This window comes from Mus caroli, chromosome 10 (assembly GCF_900094665.2).
Source record: "Mus caroli chromosome 10, CAROLI_EIJ_v1.1, whole genome shotgun sequence".
In the NCBI taxonomy this organism is placed as follows: domain Eukaryota; kingdom Metazoa; phylum Chordata; class Mammalia; order Rodentia; family Muridae; genus Mus; species Mus caroli.
In genome coordinates, this window is record NC_034579.1 from 73,516,710 (window position 1) to 73,542,272 (window position 25,563).

The 25,563-nt window shown below is 51.5% G+C and overlaps 1 protein-coding gene across 3 annotated transcripts; it reads right to left on the reverse strand.

Moving 5' to 3' along the window:
- Window positions 1-914: 914 nt before the first annotated feature.
- On the reverse strand, window positions 915-15,161 carry Mier2 (MIER family member 2). Of its 3 annotated transcripts, none has more exons than XM_021174193.1 (14): window positions 15,113-15,161; window positions 10,488-10,578; window positions 9,712-9,854; window positions 9,380-9,505; window positions 8,982-9,099; window positions 8,545-8,633; window positions 8,096-8,165; window positions 5,517-5,668; window positions 5,161-5,242; window positions 4,992-5,086; window positions 3,247-3,371; window positions 3,055-3,131; window positions 2,148-2,565; window positions 915-1,869 (listed from the first exon to the last, which is right to left on the reverse strand). In XM_021174193.1, exons 1-14 carry the CDS (start codon window positions 15,119-15,121, stop codon window positions 1,848-1,850), a joined length of 1,617 nt encoding a protein of 538 aa, XP_021029852.1. In that variant the 5' UTR covers window positions 15,122-15,161; the 3' UTR covers window positions 915-1,847. The 3 variants fall into 3 exon arrangements, with proteins under 3 accessions (XP_021029852.1, XP_021029851.1, XP_021029853.1); XM_021174192.1 differs by having other exon boundaries at window positions 8,982-9,105; XM_021174194.2 differs by lacking the exon at window positions 15,113-15,161 and adding an exon at window positions 14,587-14,840 and having other exon boundaries at window positions 8,982-9,105.
- Between the last annotated feature and the right edge of the window lie 10,402 nt (window positions 15,162-25,563).

Below are 25,563 nucleotides of genomic sequence, written 5' to 3' on the forward strand. Positions count from 1 at the left end.
AGAAAGAAAAGAAAAGAAAAGAAAAGAAAAGAAAAGAAAAGAAAAGAAAAGAAAAGAAAAGAAAAGAAAAGAAAAGAAAAGAAAAGAAAAGAAAAAGCAGGGCTAGGAATATGGCCATGGTAGAGTACATTTGTCAGTCACGTACATGGCCTTGGGAGAATGGCAGGTTCCAGACCAGCCTAGTCTACAGAGAGAGCGTGAGGCATCTTAGGCTACATAGCAAGACCCTGTCTGAAAACAAAGCAAAAAAAAACTATGTAAACAAACAAACAAACAACAAAACCAGTAATGACTACAGAAAAGAGACAGCAGACACAGCATATAGCTTTAGCAGAGAAATGGGCCTGGACTGTAAGCTGCCCTTACCTCTGTGTCCAGTTACAGGAACCATCTGAACAGAGAGGTGGATGGGAACTGACCCACTGTCCTAAACAGTAAGTCACACAAAAGCCTCCCCACAGCCTAGAGGTTCTCAACTCCCACGCTGTCCCTTACCTCTCAGACTTACCTTCCTTTCTCTGCACTGAGCCCCACTGTGTGGGCCACACAGGGTCCCTGGCCCTGCCCAACAAATCTGCAGTATCCAAGGGACTGATGCCAGGCACAAGCCTCCAATGATGACCACACAGTGCCTTCCCCAATCTCCCCGCCCCATCACGCACTGGCCTTGCCACAGCACCTCTGCCCACCTCCCAGAGCTCGTGCCCTAGTGTCCCCTCTGCCACTGGCTCCAGATAAAACAGAGTGATACTTCACACTTGAGCTTTACCCCCACCTCCAGGACTTGCATGTGGCCCATGCTGTGGGGTCCTGTGTGATCTACTGCCCTCATGCATCTCAGCTGTGTTCTGCTGTGTCCTCAGGCTCGTGCCCAAGTCCCCAAGGGAGAGCCCCTGGAATCCATGAGACACCCCGGGCTTCAAATCAAGTTTAATAAATAAAATAGCATTGGGCAAAGGCAGTCTCACATCACAGTGTCCTCGGTGTGGCGAGGGACGGTCGAGTCCAGCCGCACAGGCTCAAACAGCACCGCTCTGCCAACACCGGGCGGAGCTGCCTGCCCAGGGACCCCACTCCAAATTGTAAACACCAACATAAATAAAATGAGGGAGGCCGAGGACTGGATGGGCACAGCCACCCTGCTAGGAGCCTCCAAAAAAATGAGACCCACAGGACAGGTGGGTGGCTGGGTGGTGCTTCCAGAGCTGTGCCCCAAGACGCCCCAAGGAGAGGGGCAGGAAGGGAGCAGACTATCTGCTCTTCGCGCCTGGGATGCCAAGGCCCCACCACAGCACAGGGTGGGGAGTGCAGGCAGGAGGCAGTTGGGGTATAAAGTGCGGCTTTTCCTGAAGTGAAGACAGCCAAGGGCCGAGAAAGGGCGGCCACAGGACGAGGTATATGGCTCTGTGCCCCAAAGTCCCACACTGAGCAAAGGCTGGAGGCCACAACCCTGCTGTGGTGGGGAAAGAGCTGGCCTGTGGAGGGTGCCTGGGCAGAGGCTGCTGGTGCGGGATGAGTCCTGCCCGAAGCCCCAGGCAGCACCGCCTGACCAGCTTCTGCTGGCTGAGGGCCGGTGGCTGGCTCCATGCCAGGACGAACCCTCTTCGTGCCCAGCTACCAGGCTGACTCCATGGCATGGTGGCAGCCTGGGGCTGTGGCGGTGCTGGACGCTGAGGTCTGGGGTCTGTCTGTGTGGCCCTGGCCACTTCACTGAATCCCACCATGTTCTGAAGAGGAGAAGGCATCACACAGGCCTGCATGGGAAGGGGGGTCAGGAAGACTGACTCGCAGGCCTGGCAGTGCTGCCACGTCCGTTCTGAGCACACGTACCCACAGACGACCAGGGATCAACAGGTCATCACATTGCACCTACGGGAAACCATAAGTAAAGGTCAGTGGCCAAGTATCCCAGGGCTCGCCCATCCTGAGCCACTGCCCCACCCACAACACTGCTCTGGCTTCTGCCTGAATGCCACCTGCAGCATTATGGACCATGAACAATGAAAACTTATTGCTGAAGACAAAACTAAAGCTGTAGAGGAGGGATAAATAGGGCTGCCGCAGCCCACAGCAGAAAGCTACAGCCCTGGGCACCGGCCAGTCTGCTCATGCTTCGATCTGTGGAAGCTACCAAGAGTGGCACTCACTGTGACAAGGGCTCCGAGTGCAGTGTGGAGGTTGGGCACGCTGGGTGGCCAGTTAGGAAGGGATTCACATCCCCAATGCCAATGAGTCCAAATTCAGTGACCGACAAGGCCACCTGTGCTGGAGCCATGGGCTCTGCAGTGTCCTCGCTCAGAGCCACAGGGCTGGACGCAAGGGGCAGCTCCTCAGGTAGGGCAAGGTCCACAGCCAGCCTGGGGCTGGTGCCCGGCTCTGGAGCAGCAGCAGCCGGTGGGAGTTCAGCTGAGGCGGCCAGGCTAGTGGGCTGCTGGAGTGAGGGCACAGCAGGGGGTTCGTCCACCTGCTGGAATGGACGCGGTCCTAGCTCTGAGGAAGGGAGGTCATCCGAGCCCACGCCAGGCTGGTCAAGTCCACCAGCTTCAATGTCCACATTCAGGGGCTCTGAAGGGACAGCAGTGAGAACAGCCTGAGCAGAGGCTCAGCTTCTCCCACAGCCCCACACACTCCTCTCAGATCTCACTTAGGCGAGGCCTCCTTACAAGAACCCAGACACACCACTGGGCCCAGCCAGAGACTAAGGTCAGGAGCAGCCATGTCCACAGCATTAGAAACAGGAATCAGAGGCCCAGGAGCTAAAGCATTAGGGTTCTGATGGCAATGGTGACACTGGATGGGTCTTCAAACCCATAGGCGTAACACTGGGACAGAAATGATGCCTCCGCCAAGAAGCAGACTTCACAGGAGCAGCATCCGTCCCTATTCATGTCCCCTGTATGAATGTACTTCTGTCCCCTCCCTCCCAGCCACAGAGCAAACAGGGTTGGCATCTGGGGGCTGGACCAAGCAGGCCCACTGCTCACTGTGGGAATTAACTGCCAAAAGCCTTGGGGTCCCTGTCCTTACCCACAGTCCCATCTCGTGTCGACTCACCCACAGGCACCCCTGCCTCAGAATGCAGCCGGGCATGGCCATCAGGGTCAAGCCCATCTAGGTCCTGTTCAGTATCCCTGTGGAAAGAGAGCTATGAAAAGAAGGAAGCTGGGGAAGGAGGACCCCACCAGGAGAGGCCGCCCCACACCCCACCACACCCACCCTGGCCAGATGACTAGAATGAGCACGTACGTGGTTCCAGAGGAGACAAACTTCCTCCGGCCCAGCCGTGTCTGCTGGGCAAAGTAGTCGTAGCGCTCGGACTTCTTCCACAGGTAATAATACTCCACACACTCGCCCACGGACCGCGTGCGTACCTGTGTGAACATATCTACCTCCTCATTGACTGAGAGAGAACTCCGTGTGACAGCTACCTACTCCTATCCTATTCCTATCGCCATTGTAACTGTATCCCCAAATCACAACCAGTAACATGTCTGTGGCCAGAGGTTTGGTCAAAGCAGCAAGTGAGTGACAGGGAAGTGACAGGCAGGGCACAGGAGAGTGACAGGGAAGAAGTGACAGGCAGGGCACAGGTGAGTGACAGGGAAGTGACAGGCAGGCAGGACACAGGTGAGTGACAGGGAAGTGACAGACAGGACACAGGTGCAGTGACAGGAAAGAAGTGACAGGCAGGGCACAGGTGCAGTGACAGGGAAGTGACAGGCAGGACACAGATGAGTGACAGGGAAGTGACAGGCAGGGCACAGGTGCAGTGACAGGGAAGTGACAGGCAAGACACAGGTGAGTGACAAGGAAGTGACAGGCAGGGCACAGGTGCAGTGACAGGGAAGTGACAGGCAGGACACAGGTGCAGTGACAGGGAAGAAGTGACAGACAGGATACTGGTGAGTGACAGGGAAGTAACAGACAGGACACAGGTAAGTGACAGGGAAGAAGTGACAGGCAGGGCACAGGTACAGTGACAGGGAAGTAACAGGCAAGACATAGGTGCAGTGACAGAGAAATGACAGAACATAGGTGCAGTGACAGGCAGGACACAGGTGAGTGATAGGGAAGTGACTGGCAGGACAGAGATGGAAATCATTCCATAGCCATGAGCTCCTTCACTCAGGATGCCTCGTGTATCCGCAATCCCAAAGTTGTGCCAATCTAAAACCTGGGGCATTGTTAACTTCAATGTCCTCCGTAGTGTCCCTTCAACATCTGCATGGGCTCTCCGACGAGATGCCCTGACTCACAGAGCCACACTTGCCCAGGACAAACACTTTGTAGAGACCCAGTCTCTGAACACCCACCCTTCCCAGAGGCCAGGCCACCTCTGAAGAGCAGGTCACAGAGAGAGAGGTCAGGCTCAGCCTCTCATTCCTCATAAACAAGTGCACAGTCCGTCTTCAAGGCCGACCAGGCTGTACAGAGGCCCTGATGTGCAAATGCACCCCTGCTTTGACAGTTCATGGCTGAGTGCTGCGTCTGGCCAGCTGTGGGCACAGTCAGATCAAGTAACATCCCGGTGACACCCCAGGTCCAGAACTCACCCCTGCACTACCAATCACAGATGACACCAACACCCCAGGATGAACGGGTCCCCAGGTTTAAAGCTAGAAACAGGGCTGGGCCTGCCAACTCTGACAAAGCCTGATAACCAGCAAGGACAAGGGGAAGGACAGAGAGCTGAGGCCAGCATGGAATGTCAGCCCAGAGCAGGACAAATTCCCACAGGGGACCCAGGTCTAGGAAGGGAAGAAAGGCTCAGGCAGCCCACTCCATCACAGAGCACAGAACAAGCAAGCTCCACTGAGGACTCACAGGTCACAGGACCAAGGGAGGGGAGGGGAGGGGAGGGGAGGGGCCACCTCAGGCACAGGAGCCTGCACTCTCTGTTGATGGTAAAGGTATCTGATGACTAGTCAAGACCAGAGGAAGCCATGCATGGGTAGGGCAGGTGTGGTGGGAAGAGAGGGTGCCTCACCCACCTTGTTGGCCTGAATCAGATGAAAGTTCTTCCCGTGCACACGGAAGCCATGTTCAAAGTTCCTGCACTCCTCCTCGCTCCAGGCACAGAGCCCATCTGCAAACAGAGGGGGGTTGCTTAGGCAGCTCAGGGGCAACAGAGATGGAGGGGAGCCCAGGGCTGTAGCTCACCTCTGATCACTTTTACGTTGAACCTCAGCCTGCGCAGGGCCTCCTCCACATTGAAATTACACTTCACGAGCTCATACAGCGCCTGGGGCAGAGAGAGACTGACCTTTCCCACCAGTCTACCAGGGCTTACACCACGGCCCCAGGGCCACAGGCTGCACCCACAGCACGGCTCCCACAGCTGCAATGGTGTTTGCACCTTGGCCATGACAGCTGTCAGGGGTAACTGCACTGTCATACCAGGAGTGACATGGAACACTGACACCACTGTCTCTCACAAGTGGGTTCAATGTGAGCTCCATCCCACTGGCCACACTGTCTGACCATCCCCTGGCTGCTGCCCAGCATGTGACCCCTACCTGCTCACTGTCCTTCACCACCTCGCCCTCTGGGATCTGGGGGCCAGCCATCTCCTGCCACCTCCGTTTCACTGCCCTGTACAGGAACTCCTCCACCTCCCGCTCTGGGAGTACACTGGGGCTCCACAGCAGCTGGTCTTCATTTTCATAGACTGTGGAGAGAGGCTGAGAGTCAGGAGCGGCAGTGGCCACCCACAGTGGGGGAGGCAGGGCAGGCACCTTGGCACCTCCCAATGGGTAGCACCAACTCCGGACATTTGCAGCTCGGCATCACCCATGGGCACTCAGAGAAAAGTCAGGACACAGTGTACAGACAACAAAGTTGGGGTGTGAAGCCAGAGCAGGTCACAGGGGATGCTGGAGGGGCTGTACTTTCTCTGTACTTCCTCTTAGGGTGTTACAAACACAAAGGACACATCAGAGATGATGCCACTGAAGTGTGGCCATCTGCAGACAGAGCTCCTGTCCACAGCAGACAGGGCAGGAACAAGGGGCAAAGCAACAAAGTGTGCCCAGAGAGCAGTGGCACCCACCTATGATGCCAGCCAGCACTCAAGGGCACTAGCTGGAGGATCAGCTCAGGGCCAGTCTCAACACAGAATGTTCTAGGCCAGCCTGAACTACAAGAGACCCTGTGTCAACAGAGGAAAATGAAACATACAAACAAGACAATGGAACACACAGACTGAAGTCTATGAATAATCAGTTGACTCTGTCATTTAAAAATTCACACAAACACAGTGTAGTGAGCACATCTTTAATCCCAGCACTCAGGAGGGGGAGGCAGGTAATCTCTGGGAGTTCGAGGGCAGCCTGGTCTACAGAGAGAGTTCCAGGAGAACCAGGGCTATAACAGAAAAAACGTGTGCCAAAATTCAAAGCAAGTAAAACAAAAAGGAACCACAGGCCCACACGGCCTCGCTGAAAAACTCTGAGACACACTCTGTGGAACGCACTCACAGCCACTGCCCCACTCTGAAGAAAAGCAACTTCAACACTTCCACAGACAGCATGGAAACCCTGGTGTGAACACAAGACCAACTGTAGGCCACGGACGGCCCCATGAGCACACACATGTGCAAGATGGCACGGAAGAGAAAGACACTCGTGTAAGGACACTTCTGGAGCAGGCAGAGCCTGCACGCATGGACGATGATCACCCCCTGCTGCCCACCACAGACCTGGGCTCCCTAGACCCTCATTTACTTACACGTCAATCCATTCGTATGTATGCTTCCACTTAGAGCCTGGCTATGGGTGTGCCTAGAGCCCATAGCTGTGCATGTAGCAGGGGTTCGCTACGTAGGGTCTCCCTCAGACACAGGCTGATGTGTCTTAGGCTGGGTCACCAGCTAGGCAGCATTTATAGGAGCCAGAACCCAGAGGATGCCGCCTTTCGCCACACCAGCCTGATCCGGAGCACACAATGGACACCCAACAACTCATTCTCTGCTAACTGAGGTCAGCAGCTGGTCAGAGCAGCTCTTCCTCTGCCGAGGGCAGCATGTTCTCTGAGCATGGCATAAGTGAGAAGTCTCCATGGTCACCTGGACTGGCCCCACAAGTACAGTGAGACAAGAAAAAAGAAACGAGGCGGCTCAGCAGGTAAAGGAGCCCAGCAATCTAAGTCTTAGCCTTGGAACCCCCTCGGGAGAACGATCCCGCCCGCATATGTGAACGCATGCATACACATGCACACATACATAAAGCGTAGACGGTGTGTGGATAAAAAACGTGAAGAAAGAAGCTAAACTGTCTCCAGCAAATGACATATAAATACATAACAACCCTCAAAGCACCAGCCAGGCACTGCACAAATGGACAGAAGATGGAAGCCATGCTGACATCAGGAAGGTAGGCAGGCTACAAGCTGGGGACTACCATGAATAGAAGTGACCCGCACAGGGACAGGGACACAGAGCAGGGCTAACAAGGTGGGCAGAAACCGCAATGCCTACACACTGAAGAACTCTCCATAGAACTAGGGACAATGTGACACCAACCAAGAGACGAACGTGCAACTGAGGAACATGTAGGCAGTACACTCTGTGGGCAGTCCACAAATGCACTGTCGCACAAGCCCACCAGCTCTGAGCATGCTCAAGGACACAGTAAGTGCTGTGTTGTGTGCCTGTCTCCATGTCCCACCCTGGGTGTCCCTGAGCCTGTAGCTAAGGGGTCACACCCTGTACAGTCCACATCCAGGCACTCAGCCCCTACAATGTCCCTGGCCCCAGCTGCTGAGCACAGCAGGAAGTGATCTATGACAGTCCTGGCCCTGCTCAGGGCAAAAAGTCCTAACAGGAAGTGACCTTCCAGATGAAGGAACAATTAGGGAACACAAAAGCAGCAAGTATATGGCTTCTGGGGCAGGCCCACTCAGGGAATGGCACTGTTGGTAGTGCGGTAGAGACAGAGGGCGGTGGGGGTAGAAACCATGGCCTGGGCAAGGCTGTTACCTGAGAGCTGGGCTAAGAATGGTGAACTCTGCCCACAGACAGAAAGCAGGACCTTTCAAAGATGCCAGCTGTTTCTGGGACCCCTGGGCAGAACCCCACTGGGTCTCCTGAAACACTTACTCTTGTCACAATGTCGGTTCAAGTGCAGGATGTTGAGGTCAGCTTGGAATTGAGGCCCCACCATGATCTCCTGCAGAGACAAAGGCAGACTCAGGGTCAGGAAGTGACCAGCAGACTCGAAGCTGGAACCCCAGGGGCACCATGGGCTTCAAGCAGAGGTTGTCACAAAGAGCTGTGGGTTTGCCTGCCAACGCCCACTTCCATACTGTGTGGATGATACAGAACACCCTGCTGCCTGGCCCTGCACACCAATGCAGGACACTGGGCCACATCATAGGCTTAGTCCATCCCCACAGCAGCAGAATCACAGCCCAGGCTCACACACACAGTAGGGCCCTCCTGTCTGAGATAGGCCTCAAAGCCCATGGAATCCTGCCAGCACGGGTGATGGAGGAGTACCCACACAGCCCCACAGGCACGGGTGATGGTGTAACCATGCAGCCCCATACCTTCTTGCACTTGTTGGCAGGAAGCGCGTCCTCTTCGGTGTCAGAGGAGGCTGAGGAGCCTGGGCCATTATCACCAGCCAAGAACCGGGCTGCAGGCAGAGAGGCAGTGAGGGACACCCACCAGGGTGTGGCTGGCTTTTCCTAGGGCCCTCGATGGCAACTCATCTTGCAGCCCCAATCCCGCACCATGAGCACCCAGCTGCTAGAGCTGTCCTGGAAGGCACCTGACAGTCTGAAGCCACCACCCCTAAACTGCCAGGCAGAGACCCACTCCTATCTCACTCAATCCAAACCCACTCTGTGACAGCTCACAGGCCAGAACCCCAACGCCACTATGAGCCACCATGTCATGTCCCTGCAAAGCCCCCAAGCCCAGTCCATGTGTGTGTGCCTATGTGGCACACAGCCATGACGGAGGAAGGGCCAGTGACACCTACACCCACTCTGGTTATGGAAGAGGTCCGAGGCCTCATGGGAGGTGACAGACGGGGTGAGGTCATCAGCGGAGGACTGTGTTTCTTCCTCTTCTTCCCCAGAAAGCAAGTCCTTGGCTATCTGCTCCTTTGAACAGGACAGTAAACGAAGTATGGCAACTGTTTTACCAACACCTAACACCAACTCAAAGGGCCAGGCCTGCCGGGGTGAAGGGGACAGAGACGGCCAGCTTAGGCCACCACCTGTGTTGGACTGAGGTGCAGACTCCGCCGGCCCTCTGGGGCTCCAGCTCTGTTCCCAGACACAGTTCCCCGGATGGCATCCATCTCCCAGACCAGAACAGGTGTCGGGCCAACCCAGAGTAGTTCCCCCACCCTGGGACTGGGTCCCTGCCACTCACCTTGTCCAAGGTCATGTCCGGCAGGGCTGGAGCCGTGTCACCGCCCTCGCTCTCCTGCTCAGAGATGGGGTCTGACGACTCGTACCCATACAGTGCAAGCAGCTCGTCCAGGGGCATGTCACTGCTCTGTGAAGGAGGACAGGTCCCATCAGAGGATGAAGCCTAGGGTTCTACTAACCTCCGAGGCCAGCAAGTCCCCTGGGACAGTACACCAAAGCTCTGAGGAACAGAGCAGGCTCTGAGGCAGGGCCACAGCGCAAACTATGTGCCTGGGGCTAGCCCACATGGAGCCCAAGGAGAGCAACTGGACACAGTCTGGTGGGTCCCCATACCTGGTCGATGAAGTCCTTGTCCAGCTCCTCCTCCGGCTTGTCGGAACACTGCGGGGCCTCAGCACACCCTTCTTGGAGGTTGTAGTTCTGCGTCAGGAGCTCAGCAAGGTTGAACTGATGGTCGGCAGAGCCCATGGATACCACTGTGGAAGAATTCAGCAGGTAGGCAGGGTGTGGGGTCTGAGTGGAGACAGGTCTGGAGAGGCACCAGTGAGGTCTGCCTCACTGCATCTGGAAGGGTATGTGGACTAGATGTGGGTAGGTCTGGAGGGTACAGAGACTGGGCAGGAACAGATGGATCTAGAAGGACATTAAGACTAGAAGATGAAAGGCATCAGTCAGGTGACAGTGGACAGCCATAGAGGGGTCTGGCCCCACAGCCACAACCTTGGCTCCCAATATACACATGGGGCACACAGGAAACACCATGCATGTCACTGTAGGAGCACCGAGTTCTGCTATCTACTAGGCCACGTCCACGTGATGTTTACGGGGGCAGAGGCCTGTAACACTTCACCTTCTTGGGCCCACAGCAGGTGACCAGAAGACTATTAGACACCTTAAAGCCACCAGGCAAGCAGCCACCTCAAGGAGGGCCCTCTTTCATGGTTAGCTCAGCATTATCCCATAGCTCCAAGGATAGGGAGTGCCCTGACCATTGTGAAAACCGCCAACTGACAAAGGACACTGGGCCTTCCTGGACCCATGCCTGCTCAGTCTGGGTCCTGCTAAGAAAGAGTTCTGCCTGTGAAGATCTGGGACAGACGGGGTGGTACCTGCTGTGGTCTGCAAGCTGGGCTCCCGAGGACACAGGCTGTGTACAAGGCAGGAGGCCACACGAGGACTCTGCCTCTCCAGAGAGGAGGCCTGCAATGGAACAGAGGCAAATCTCACACAGCTCCCGAGGCTCGGGTGAGAGCCAGAGCCACTGGATAACCTTGAGGACGCCAGGGGAAGCAGCCTGAGGACCATCCAATCACAGCTCCAGGGTGGAGGGACCTTGAAAACATGAGGCTGGGTGACAGATACAGGCGTAGAAGGATACACTTGTAACCTCTTAACAGAAAAAGCCAGAACAAACAAAGCATAGAGTGGCTACGATGAAGGCAGAGGCTGAGCAGGTCCCACTGGACACCAGGGAGCCCGGGGTAAGCGGCAGCACACTGACTGTGGGCCTAGACACTCCCCAACTCCAGCAACTCTGGCCAAGGCTCCAGTGTCACTGCAGCAGGTCTAGACGCCATCTTGTTCCCATACTGCAGCAGTAGACATGCCCTAGATTAAGGAACAGCCCCTCTCACAGCCACTAGGGTGTACACAGCTCATGCTCCTAGGAAGACAGCCATGCTGACAGAGAGAATACTGGTACCAGAGAAAAGAGAACCATGTTCCCAGCCAAGGTCCCTACACCGGAAGATGGAGAACCTCTGAAGTGGCCTAGCCAACACCACCTGAATTGTAGAAACTGACGAGCCAACTCCAAACCATGTACACGGAAACTCGAGAGACCCAGAAGAGTGACAACAACCACAGGGTGCTCCCGCTTTCAGAAATGACCAGAGCCACAGACATCTCAGCACAGTGGTGTGGGCCCACAGATAGGCACAGGCCAGAGACACAAAACTGGAACGTCAGAGACAAACTCCCTGATGGCCTGGACACACAAGTCCAATACATGTGACCAAACAAATGCATGACAGAACTCATAGACTGCGGAGGAAACACCAGCAAAGCACACATCTGGAAAGCAGTGGTGTGTGTAAAGACCGCTCACTGAGCGGAAGTCAGTCATCAGGCCAGCTTGCAAGCATCATGAGTCCTGAGCACATCCCTCCCAAGACAGGCATACGGTGAGAAGATTCGGAGATCCTATCAGAACAGAATGCACGGTCCACAAGTGAAAAGATGAGGGGCATCAGAGCCCAAATGCTAAGGGTCAAGGATGTAGCAAAATCACATGACCATTCCCTCAGTCAGAACTGGGATGACATCCACCTGCTGAAGACCAGGTGAACCAAACAAAGCTACACCACAGAGTTACCACTCAGCCAAGAGTGAGTGAGTGAGCGGGGTTCTCACGTGCACCACCTAAACAAGGCGGTACCTTGCAAACACTACAAACCAATGGCTGCAAAGTGACCAGAAACACCCCACATAAGTGAAGGCCAGACGTGGAAGTAGGCCTGTCCAGGCTGAGTGACTGCCCTGACAGCAAGGCTTCCTTCAGAGGTAATGGAATGCTCACAAACTGAGTTTACACACTAAAGGGAGACAGCACGGGGTGTACCTCAGCAAAAACAAAAAAGAGAAAAAGGGAGGGGAGGGGGAAGCAAGGAAGGGAGGAAGGAAGAAAGGAAGAAAAAAGTGAATGAATGAATATGGGCTAGAGAAATGGCTCAGTGGCTAAGAGCACTGAGTTCAACTCCCAGCACAGAGGCTCACAGACATGTAACTCTAGTTCCAGGAGAGTCTGCACCCTCTTCTGGCAAACACTTATACACAAAAATAGAGGGGTGTGTGTGTGTGTGTGTGTTTCAAAAGTTAAAGTTTAAAACTTAGAACACAGTAGTACTGGGTCCTCAGAGGTCAGAGGTCAGAGGTGAGGTACTCATTCACCCCAAAAGAGAAACAAGAAGCCTAAAGCCCAGAGAGGTCAAGTTTCTTACTCAAGCAACACCAAGAAGAACCTCCAAAGACGCGCAGCCAGGTCCCTGCACTGAGCACTGCACATGCAGTGAGGGAGCAGTGGGAGGCACAGGGCCACACCCTCCTGAAGAGGTTCCAGGAAACCCCCAAAGCTCTAGTTCAACAGTGACCACAACCCAACAGGCTTTTGAGGGTGACCCCCCCTTGGGGGCAGAGGGCTAAGCAAGACGATGATGAGGGGGCCCACCTGGGACAGCCACAGGGGTACTCATTCGCCCAGGTGTCGGCTGCGTTCAAACCTTGGGACACGGTCATGGACCAGCCCCACAGGCTAACAACGTGAAGCCACAGAGAGGAAGCCCAGGTGCCCTTGGAATCATGCCCAGTCCTCTCTAGCTCCCTATGGATGGCTGTGGGCTCTGCCCAGGGACTGGCTCTCTGTCCCCACTGTCAGGAACCCTAACTTAGAGGTGAGACACCACAGTTGCATGACAAGCTAGCAACAGTCCCAAAGTCTAACTATCCCAACAGAATGGGAATAGCCTCCTGCTTCAGGTCAGGGGTCAGGCATCCTCAGTGGGGTGGAGCCAAGCAAGGGTGCAAGCAGAAAGGAACTGAGAGCCGAAGAGTGGGAGACACAGCCAACCTGGGAACCATGCAGCCTGCTCCTTGCAACTGGGCCAAGTTCATCTCCAGGTGACCCTCAAGGTCCCCAAGACTGACTAAGGCATAGATACCATCATGGTCACTGGACAACATGCACATCACTTTAATGCCGCTTTAAAGGGTGGGTTCCAAGGCCCTATTTCCCCATGTTGGGAAAACTCAAAGACCAGCAAAGTCCCTGAGATCTCTATGTCAGGAGGAAGCAGGGAGTCCAGCCTAAGATGATCCAGGTGACCACAGGTCAAACACACTTAAAGGCTGATCCCCAAACAAGAGGCAAGAAGGTCCCCCAGCAAGGTGTCTGAGAATAGAGGATATAAAGTAAGTTAGCATGGACACCACCACCCTGCCTTCTTAGCTAGGAGCCTGGACACAGCACAGGTAGCACCCCCCAGGCAGGTCTCCCAGGGAGACTCGGGGACCCAGATCTAGCCAGGCTGAGAGTACAGAAGAAGGAAAGGTACTTGCTCAGGAAGCCTCGATTTCAGCATCCCTCGATTTCACCTAGCATCTTTTAGAGCACAGACTCCAAGCTGTGAGGAAGCCCAAGCCACACAAGAGACCTCATGAATAGTGTTGTAGCCCACACCCCAAAGGGGCAGAGGTGTCAACATTAACTCCTACAAGCTGCAACCCACAAAGGACCCCAAGAGTTATGAGAGGTCAGAACAAGTGAATACTGAGTTGTCAGAGAGCATTCTCAAAAGAAATGACCCACATCCACACCTAGGCAAGGGCCCGGTGCCCCTGGTGTCCCAGCCTCGCCCCTCCACCGTGGCAGCTAGGACATCCCGAGAGACGGGTTCAGCCTGTCTCCACCCACATGGAGCTAGGACATGGGACAACAAGGGAGCTAAACCAAGGCACAGGAATGAAGAAAACAGGTGGGGACTGGGCAGCTGGGGTCAGAGGTGGCGTCCTAGAGACCAGATGAAGTGGGACAACTGACAGGCAACTCTGTAGAAATTCCAACTACAAGAAAGAAACCCAGGGGCTGGATGGTCTCAAGAGGACTGCAAAGGATAGGCACATCGAAGAGGTGTGGCTTAGACTAAGAACCGGACAAGCCACCAGCCCAAAGAGATGGCTGAGACACACACTAACCAAGTAGCTGACACTGAGGACTTCTATGTAACCACCGCCACTTTCATGAGTTCAAAACATGGATGCAGCAAAACACCCTCTCAGTTATGGGAAGGCACCACCAGGTTCCCACTTAAGATGAGGAAACTGAGGCAGAACCCTTCCAAATCCTAGACTCCAGGAAAGCACGTAAGCAAGGCTAGGGAGTCTCCACCACCCCATGCCACACAGGGCAGAGCAGCCCAAGAGCACCCACTTGGCCGCCATGCCCCAAAAAGGGGTATCTGTTGCTCTGTCTTGTCTTCAGAAGGTCTGCTTCCCCAAAGGCCCCCTAAAGAAGGAACTAAGCCCCTAAGAACCCTCTGAGTCAACCAGCCAGAGTTGTCCAACGGGACCCCCAGATCCCGACCCTGTGGCCCACGCGCGGGCCTGTTGCTGCCCCAAGCTGCCCCACTCGCGCACTGTGCAGAGTTCCAGTACCGGAGTGGCGGATTCGCAGCGCGTCGCTGGGGGCTGGTCCCGGAGTTCAGCGGCCGCACCCCGAGGTGCAGGTCAGCTCTGGGCTGTGCGCCGTAGCCCCGCACCCGCGGGGAGGCCCGCGCTCTCGCTCCCACAGCCAGACGAACTCCACGCGCGAAACTTTCCGCTCGCAGAGAGCCGCCGACTCCGCGCCCTGCTCATCCCCAACGCGCCGGGATGCGGTCCCCGCGCCGCCGTCCCAGACGCCAGCGCCGCACACCCACCGGGTCCGCGGCGCCCGCCCGCCGCGCGGCCCCGGGTCTCGGCCCCGCACCCGGCCGCCCGCGCCTCGCGCCCCTCCCCCCCCCGCCCGCGCATGCGCACCATAGCCGAGATGGGGAGGGGGGGTCGTCGGGCGCCCACGGGGCTCATGCTCCGCCCGGTAATAGTGGGGAGGCTCGAGGCGCTCCGACTGGGAGAGCACGGGCAGGACCAGGTCGACCCAGGGCAGTGTGTGGGAGGGGCCGCTACCCAGCCGCTCACTCACCTCCGCCATGGCCGAGCGTGCGCGCGGGAGGCGGCGGCCGCGCGGGTCCCCGGATGCGGTGCCGCGCGCTTATTGGCGGAGGAGCTGGGAGGCGGAGTGGGGCGGGGCCGCAGGAGGCGCGTAGTAGGTGTGCTGGCGAGGAGCGGAGGTCTATAGCCTGGGTCCGGTGTACCCCACGCCTGTACATCAGCCAATCAGCTGATTTCTGTGTGTCCACAGGTGAGGGAGATGGCGCAAACAGGGAACAAGCCACAGGTGAAGAACAGTCTACAAGTGAAGAGGTTCCACAGGTGAGGGGACAATCTAGCAGTGAGGGGTTTGAGTCTCGAAGTGATTTAAATGGGTATGGTCTGGAGGTGAGGGGAAGGTCCAGAAGTGATGGGGAATGGACTAGAGGTGAGAGGGGGATAGTCCAGAGATGAAGGGGAGGATGGCTTGAAATGAGGGAGAATGAGATGAGACAACTGACAGGTGAGGGAGGGATGGTCTAGGGGTGAGGGGGGTGGTCCTGAGGTGAAGGACACAGGTGCAGAGAGCAGGAGGGCATGAGAGCCTCCAGAACAGGTGCACAAACCTGACTTTTGCTGTCAGGAGGGTGTAGGCAGAATGGCAAACACTTAGACGCACACCGGTGGGCAGACCTAGGCTTGCAGAGGTGAAGGCCTCTGGTCTACACAAGTCACCAAATGACTCTTCCTTCTGGGGCCAGGAGCAAGCTGGGAGGTGAAGGCACCACTAAGGTTCAAGCACAACTAAGGTTCAAGCACAAAAGTTGTGTCCCACCCCTAAGGATTTGCCAACCCAAGACAGAAAGTCTGCCCCCTGCTCGTTTGGTGGGTTCATCATTCCATGAACCTGAGTCAGCCAGCCCTAACCCAAAAAGAGAACTGTGACAAGGATCACTAGAGAAAGCCAGGCATGGTGGCCCATACTTGTAACTCCAGTGCCCAGGAGGCTGAGGCGTGAGAGTTACCATCAGTTTGAGGCTAGCATGGGCTGTGGAGCGAGACCCTGCCTCAAGAAACCAAGTTACTGGGTATGGTGCCACAAGCCTTTAATCCCAGCACTCAGGAGTCAGAGGCAAACAGGTCTCTGTGAGTTGGAGGTCTATGTAGCAAGTTCCGGAACAGCCTGGGCTGTGTAAGACCCTACATGTATCAAAACAAACAACAATGGCAAACACACACAAATTAACCAATCACCAAAGGTTAAGCTATTGGATGAATGGATGAACAGAAAGATTCTTCAAGATGAGGACTTTCTTTCCCATGGACCTGATAGTTGCAATGGGGAACTGAGGTGACCTTTCAGCCAATTGGGAAATATGAGCATCATTAGGGGAGGTGGACACTCGGCATTTCCTCAGGTGATGTCTAGACAACATCTCTCATCCAGGCCAGAATTCAGAAACTGTTGACAGAAGTGTGGGCTCCAGACCCAGCCTAAAAGGGAAAGTCCCGCTGAATGGTGAGACTGTGTTCTTCAGAACTGCCAGAGAAGAGAGAACTGCAGAAGCCTCCAAGTTCCATCAACAACACTCAGTACTTGACAGTTAATGACCTACAAAGCAAGGGAAGTGCCACAGAGGCCTCTCAGACTTGATTGCTGGAACTGAGTCCAGATGTAAAGACTTGGATCACTGTTGAGTTTCCCAAAACTGATAGCTAGCTTATGGGTCTGTAAGAGTATCATCTTGGGCTGGCGAGATGACTCAGTGGTTAAGAGCACCGACTGCTTTTCCAGAAGTCCTGAGTTCTGGAACACGGCAACCACATGGTGGCTCACAACCATCTGTAATAGGATCCGATGCCCTCTTCTGGTGTGTCTGAAGACAGTGACAGTGTACTCACATAAAATAAATAAATTTTTGAAAAAACTTCCTCTAACAAGACCATACCTCCTAATACTGCCAATTCCCATGGGCCAAGCATAGTCAAACCACCATACTGTAATGGAGAGATGGCTCAGTGGTTAAGTGGCTCTTGCAGAGGACTCAGATTTGGCTCCCAGCATACACATGGCGGCTTACAACCATCTGTAACTCCAGAGGCTTTGCCAGCGTGGCTCAGTTCTTTCTCCACGAAGCCCTGGCCCTTTCACCCTCTGGCCCAGTGCTGCATGAACTTTTCTTAGGGAGGAACCTACAAGCTACTGTTTACCCTAAGGGCTCCTACAGATAGAGGTGTGATTCCCCCGGAGCCAGTGAGCTCATTAGACTTACAGAGAGTGTACTTGACCCAAAAGCAGCTGAACCACCAAAAGGGGACACTCAGTGTCTTACTGCTGTGAACAGACACCTATGACCAAGGCAACTTGTATAAGAACAACATTTAATTGGGGCTGGTTTACTGGTTCAGAGAGTCAGTCCATTAATGTCAAGGCAAGAGCATGGCAGCATCCAGGCAGGCATGGTGCAGGCAGAGCTGAGAGTTCTACATCTTCATCTGAAGGCTGCTAGTGGAAGACTGACTTCCAGGCAGCTAGGATGAGGGTGGGTCTTAAGCCACAGTGACACACCTACTCCAACAGGGCCACACCTTCTAATAGTGCCACTCCCTGGGCCAAGTATATACAAACCATCACACCCAGCATTGATGATAATATCCCCAGAGCTGTGTAGATGGGGTTCCCCTTTCAGACATCCTTCCACACTGTGAACTCCAGCATCTCCTGAGGCCAGCGCAGATTGGTGTCACACAACTAGGAGGATGCTGTAGGAAGGAATGGCATCTCAGATGAGGGCTTAATGGCACTCATCAGCCTGCTCTGTGATGGAGCATCAACCCCAATCTGAAGGATATCTTTCAGGCAGTCATGATTGCTCCAATAAAGGTGGTAATGGCTGTTAGGCTCTGAAGAAGAAACAGCATTCCACAACACCCAATGGTGACCTTGGTGTGTTTCTGCCCACAATGCCTCAAAGTCCATTATATCATAATATGGCTTGAGTCATACTCTGAAAAAAAAAAATTTTTTTTTTTTTTTGGTTTTTTGAGACAGGGTTTCTCTGTGTAGCCCTGGCTGTCCTGGAACTCACTCTGTAGACCAGGCTGGCTCTAACTCAGAAATCCACCTACCTCTGCCTCCCAAGTGCTGGGATTAAAGTCATGTGCCACCATGCCCGTCTGAAAATGTTTTAATAACAAACCAAAAGACTGCCTTGGTATGCCTGTACTGCTCTAAGAGAATACCACAGCCAAGGTGGAAGATGGGCACAGCCTTGCTCTTAGGAGTCAGAGGAAGGAGGGTCACTTGAGCCCAAGAGTTCAAGGACAATCTGGCAGCAGAGCAAGATGTCTTAGTTACCTTTAAATTGCCATGACAATACACCATATTCACAGCATCTTACAGAAGAAAGCATTTAAATCAGGGCTTATAGTTCAAAGGTGAGTAGCCAGCATTGCAGAGAGGTGATGGGCAAGCAGGCAAGGTGCTGAAGCAGTAACTGAGAACCACAGGCCCAAGACAGACAGACAGACAGAATGCACTAAGTAGGAATGTGTGGGTGTTTGAAACCTCCAAGCTCGCCTCCTCCAACAAGGCCACACCTTCTGATCCTTTCCAAACAGTTCCACCAACGGGGACCAACTGTTGAAACATGAGCCTGTGGGGGTCATATTCTCATTCAAACCACCAAACAAGACACATCTCAATCTAATAATAATAATAATATAATAATAATAATAATAATGCCACAAATGGGTTCTAAAGAATATAAATTAAACCTAGCATATTGAGCTGGGTGGTTATGGCACATGCATTTAATCCTAGCACTTCAAGAGGCAGAGGCAGTTGGATTTCTGAGTTCAAGGCCAACCTGATCTACACAGCTAGTTCTAGGACAGCCAGGCCTGCACAGANAAACCCTGTNTCCAAAAAAAAAAAAAAAAAAAAAAAANCAAAAACCAGCATCTTGCCCTTCGTGTTAATCATAGCACCTGGAAGGCTGAAGTCAGGAGGATCTAGGCTCAAAAACTGCTTCCACAGGACTGGGGAAATGGTATAGTACAGTGCTGAGCCTGGATCCCTGGCATCATACAGTAGCCAGATCCACATCATTGTAGCTAGCCTTGGGGAACTCACTAACAGACTCAGAACTCACTAACAGACCAGTCTAGCTGGTGGTGCATGCTGGGTCAGGTTCAGGGTCTGTTAAAGAACCATGCTCTGCTCTTGCTGAGTATGGTGGCGCATGCCTTTGATCCCAGCACTTGGGAGGCAGAGGCAGGCGGATTTCTGAGTTTGAGGCCAGCCTGGTCTACAAAGTGAGTTCCAGGACAGCCCGGGCTACACAGAGAAACCCTGTCTCGGAGGAAAAAAAAAAAAAAGAACCATGCTCTGCTGCCAAGATTGTGTCTTGACATGGTGCAAGGGTAAAAGGGCAAGCAGACAGGCCCCCCCACCCCCACCTCCTCAACCTCAAATCCTTTTATAAGGTGTGACTCCCTTGAGGACTCTGCGCTCCAGATATGATCACCCTCTAAATAATGTAATAGTAATCACATTAGGAGTGAATTTTGGAGCGGACACCATCATTCAAGTCACAAGAAGCAGCAATGTAATAAAGATGCCCTCCCCAAAACAAGATGGCGCCTTATACTATAAGGAGCTGTGTCAAAACTACTCTTAGAATGGATGGCAGGATAGCTCTACCGTGTGCTATAACCCAGAAGCAATCCTTGTATCCATAGCATTCTCTCACTGGTACAGGGCCCAGTCACCAGCACAACATCCCGCAACTACCTGCTGTCTACCAAAAGATCTTAGGGCATCAGTGCCTAGTCACTACCAGATGCAGCCTGGCTACCAGAAGCTCCATTTGGGAAACCAGCTTTCTCCCCATCCTTTTGCAGGATCTAGAAAACTGCCTTGGCTAGTTTTGGTTGGTTGGTTGGTTGGTTGGTTGGTTGACTGGTTGGTTTTAGTTTTCTAAGACAGGGTTTCTTTGTGTATCCCCTGGCTGTCCTGGAATTCTCTGTGTAGACCAGGCTGGCCTTGAACTCACAGAAATCTGCCTGCCTCTGCCTCCCGAGAGCTGGGATTAAAGGCGTGTGCCACCAGTTCCCAGAGCCTTGGCTAGTTTTTATGTCATTTTGACACAAAGTAGATTTATCTGAGAAGAGAGATCCACAATTCAGAGAATGCCTCTGTAAGATTGGGCTTTACACAAGCTGGTAGGGCATTTTCTTACTGATTGATATAGGAGAGCCCAATCCATTGTGGGTGGTGCAATCCCTGGGCAGGTAGTCCTGGGTTCTGTAAGGAAGCAGGCGGAGAAAGCCACAAGGAGCAAGCCAGTAAGCAGCACTCCTCCATAGGCTCTTTCATCAGCTCCTGTCCCCAAGTTTCTGCTGTGTTTGAGTTCCTGTCCTGACTTCCTTCGATAAACTGTCATATGGAAGTACAAGCCAAATAAACCCTTTCATCCCCAACTTACTTTTGGTCACAGTGTTTCATTCAAGCAATAGTAACCCTAAGACAGAAGTGAGCACAGACAGAAACGCATGTTGGGGAGAGGACACCACGTGGAAGTCGAGGCAGTAGCAAGAGGGATCCACCATAACTGAGCAGAGGCTTTGACTCCAGGAATAACCCTCGGTGGCCTACCAGTAGCTAAGACTGCCCCCAGGGAGAGTATGACACAGAGAGCTGCCTTCTGGGGCAAGTGTCTTCCCAGAACTGGAGTGAAGCCATATGTGGTAGCACACACCTTTAATCCCAGCACTTGGGAGTCAAAGGCAGGAGGTTCTCTGTGAATTTAAGGCCAACCTGATCTAAATATGGAGTTCCAGGACAGCCAGGGCTGTGAAAAGAGACTCTGAGTCTCTAAAAAACAGACAAGAAAAAAGAATTAGGGCAAGCATTTGACTTCGAGGGATACCCTCCAGACAGTCACATGGCCTCTGCAACTCTTATTCATTCATCCCTGATAACCTGTGTGGCTTGATTTTGTTCTAACAATGATCTCCATAATTACAGACATGTAACTGGACTTCACTCTGTCCAGACAAGCACCATCCAATGGGGAGAGAAAGAAATCACCCTAAAATCTCCCACTGACTACACTTCAAAAGGAAAGCGAAATGTAAAGTTAAGTTTTGCGACATGTTTTCTTTAATGCCACATATCTTTTTTTTATTAGCTATTTTCTTTATTTACATTTCAAATGTTATCCCCTTTCCTAGGTTCCCTCTGAAAATCCCCTATCCCCCTCCCCCACCCACTCCCCAACCCACCCACTCCCATTCCTGGCCCTGACATTCCCCTATATTGGGGCATAGAGCCTTCACAGGACCTAGGGCCTCTACTCCCATTGATGACCAACTAGGCCATCCTCTGCTACATATACAGCTAGAGCCACAAGTTCTACCATGTGTTTTCTTGGGTTGGTGGTATAAGTCCAAGGAGCTCTGAGGGTACTGGTTAGTTCATATTGATGTTCCTCCTATGGGGCTTCAGTCCCCTTCAGCTCCCTGGGTATTTCTCTGGCTCCTTCATTGGGGACCTTGTGCTGCATCCAATGGATGACTGTGAGCATCCACTTCTGTATTTGCCAGGCACTGGCAGAGCCTCTCAGGAGACAGCTATATCAGGCTCCGGTCAGCAGGCTCTTATTTGCATCTGCCTAGTGTCTGGGTTTGGTGGTTGTTTATGGGTTGGATCCCCAAATGGGGCAGTCTCTAGATGGTCATTCCTTCAGGCTCTGCTCTGAACTTTGTCTCTGTAACTCCTTCCATGGGTATTTTGTTCCCCATTCTAAGAAGGAATGAAGTATCCACACTTTGGTCTTCCTTCTTCTTGAGTTTCATGTGTTTTGCAAATTGTATCTTGGATATTCTAAATTTCTGGGCTAATATCCACTTATCAGTGAGTGCATATCATGTGTGTTCTTTTGTGATTGGGTTACCCCACTCAGGATGATATCCTCCAGATACATCCATTTGCCTAAGAATTTCATAAATTCATTGTTTTTAATAGCTGAGTAGTACTCCATTGTGTAAATGTACTACATTTCTGTATCCATTCTTCTGTTGAGGGACATCTGGGTTCTTTCCAGCTTCTGGCTATTATAAATAAGGCTGCTATGAACATAGTGGAGCATGTGTCCTTATTACAAGTTGGAACATCTTCTGGGTATATATCAAGTAGATGTATTGCTGGATCTGCTGGTAGTGCTATGTCCAATTTTCTGAGGAACTGCCAGACTGATTTCCAGAGTGTTTGTACCAGCTTGCAATCCCAACAGCAATGGAGGAGTGTTCCTCTTTCTCCACATCCTCGACAGCATCTGCAGTCACCTGAATTTTTATCTTAGCCATTCTGACTGGTGTGAGGTGGAATCTCAGGGTTGTTTTGAGTTGCATTTCCCTGATGATTAAGGATGTTGAACATTTTTTCAGGTGCTTCCCAGCCCTCCGATATTCCTCAGCTGAGAATTCTTTAGTTCTGTACACCATTTTTAATAGGTTTATTTGATTTTCTGGAGTCCAGCTTCTTGAGTTCTTTGTATATATTGGATATTAGTCCCCTATCAGATTGAGGATTGTTAAAGATCCTTTCCCAATTTGTTGGTGGCCTTTTTGTCTTATCGACAGTGTCTTTTGCCTTACAGAAGCTCTGCAATTTTATGAGGTTCCATTTGTCGATTCTCGATCTTACAGCACAAGCTTTTCTTTAATGCCACACATCTTTTTTTTTTTAAGATTTATTTATTTATTTTATGTGAGTACACTGTAGCTGTCTTCAGATGCACCAGGATCTCATTACAGATGGTTGTGAGCCACCTTGTGGTTGCTGGGAATTGAACTCAGGACCTCTGGATGAGCAGTCAGTGCTCTTAACTGCTGAGCCATCTCTCCAGCCCGCAGTGCCACATATCTTTAAGTATTATGTTCCTAATGTGCAATCAATCAATATAAAATTGTTAATGAGCTTCCAGTCTGCAACTGAGCCCAGGAGCAGATCCTGTGCTCAGCCCCTGCCCCACCCACACCCAGAGACAGCTTGAGCCCTAGGAGTTCTGATACTCTGATACCACCAGGCTCAGGTGAGTCATCCCCCCAACCCCCGACCCCTGCCACAGGACCAAGCCTAACAGAGGACACACACCCCTGGGTCCCATACCACACAGAACCTCCCACTCTGCCAAAGGCATGCCTTTCTTCCAGTCTGCAACTGCACTCTGGAGCAGATCACCACCCCACCCCACCCATATGCAGAGTCAGCTTGACTCCCAGGAGGTCTGCCACAGCCAGACTCACAGATCAGATGCTCCAGACCTCCCTCCCACACCCAGAGGCAGCCTGATCCAAGGAGGCCCAAATTAACCAGGCTCACAGAAGGAATAGGCTCCAATCAGAGACAGGAAAGTCAGTAAAAACCAGAGATAGCCACATAGCAAGGAGCAAGTACAAGGACATAAACCACAGAAACCAATGCCACTTAGCAACATCAGAACCCAGATCTCCCACCACAGCAAGCACTGGATACCCTAACACACCTACCTGAAAAGCAAGATTCTGATCTAAAATCTGATCTCATAAAAATGGTAGAGGACCTTAAGAAGGATATAAATAACGCCCTTAAAAAAAAATACAGGAGGGCTGGAGAGATGACTCAGCAGTTAAGAGCACTGACTGCTCTTCCAGAGTTCAATTCCCAGCAACCACATAGTGGCTCACAATCATCTGTAATGGGATCTGATGCAGTCTTCTGGTGTGTGTCTGAAGACAGCTACAGTGTACTCATATAAATAAAAATAAATAAATAATATTTTTTTTAAATACAGGAGAACAAAGGTAAACAGGTAGAAGCCATTAAATAGGAAACAGAAATCCCTTGAAGAGATACAGGAAAACACACTCAAACAAGTGAAGGAATTGAGCAAAATTGTTCAGGATCTAAAAATGGAAATAGAAACAATAAAGAAATGACAAAAGAAGTCAACCCTGTAGATGGAAAAACCAAGGAAAGATCAGGAGTCACAAATGTAAGCATCACCAACAGAATACAAGAAATAGAAGAGAGAATCTCAGGAATAGAAGATATTATAGAAGATATCAACACAGCAACCAAAGAAAACACAAAGTGCAAAAAGCTCCCAACCCAAAACATTCAGGAAATTTAGAACACAATGAAAAAACCAAACCTAAGAATAATAGGTATAGAAGAGAGTGAAGATTCTCAATTCAAATGACCAGTAAATATCTTCAACAAAATCATAGGAGAAAACTTTCCTAACCTAAAGGAAGAGATGCCCAAGAACATACAAGAAGCCTACAGAACTCCAAATAGACTGGACCAGAAAAGAAATTCCTCCCGTCACATAATAATCAAAACACCAAATGCACTAAACAAAGAAAGAATATTAAAAGCAGTAACAAAAAAAAAAAGGTCAAATAACATATAAAGGCAGACCTATCATAATTGCATCAGAACTCTCAACAGAGACTCAGAAAGCCAAAATATCTTAGGTAGATGTCATGCATACCTTAATAGAACACAAATGCCAGCCCAGGCTACTATACTCAGCAAAACTCAATTACCAGTGATGGAGATACCAAGATATTCCATGACAAAACCAAATTTAAACAATATCTTTCCACTAAATCAGCCCTACAGAGAATAATAGAAGGAAAACTCCAACACAGGGAGGGAAACTGCACCCAAGAAAAACCAAGAAATTAATCTCACAAAAAACCCAAAAGAAGAGAACTGCACAAGCATAATTCCACCTATAACAATAAAAATAACAGGAAGCAACAAGCATTAGTCTTTAATATTTCTCAACATCAATGGACTCAATTCCCCAATAAAAAGACATAGGCTAACAGACTGGACCCAACATTTTGATGCATACAGGAAAACACACCTCAGGTACAAAGACAGATACTACCTCAAAGTAAAAGGCTAGAAAAAAATTTTCCAAGCAAATAGTCCCAAGAAACAAACTGGAGTAGCCATTCTAATATCCAATAAAATAGACTTTCAACCAAGTTTTATCAAAAAAGATGGGAAAGGACACTTCATACTCATCAAAGGAAAATCCACCAAGATAAAACTCTCAATTCTGAACATCTATGCCCCAAATGCAAGGGCATCCAAATAGTAAAAGAAAGGTTACTAAAGCTCAAAGCACACATGGACCTTACACAATAATAGTAGGGGACTTCAACACCCCACTCTCACCAGTGGACTGATCATGAAAACACAAACTAAATAGAGACACAGTGAAACTAACAGAAGTTATGAACCAAATGGACTTAACAGATATCTATAGAACTTTTCACCCTAAAAACAAAGAATATACCTTCTTCTCAGCACTTCACAGTACCTGCTCAAAAATTGACCACATAATCATACACAAAACAAGCCTCAAAAGATACAAGAAGATTGAATTAATAGCATGTATCCTATCAGATCACCACAGGCTAAGTCTGGTCTTCAATAAC

What these genes read in the sequence shown, in the direction of transcription:
- Mier2 (XM_021174192.1), bottom strand. An exon ending in ACAAGGACTTCATCGACCAG is followed by an intron (nt 9,506 to 9,711) that starts GTATGGGGACCC and finishes CCTCCTTCACAG; the next exon opens with AGCAGTGACATGCCCCTGGA. An exon ending in CACTCGGAGCCCTTGTCACA is followed by an intron (nt 1,870 to 2,147) that starts GTGAGTGCCACT and finishes GGTTTCCCGTAG; the next exon opens with GTGCAATGTGATGACCTGTT.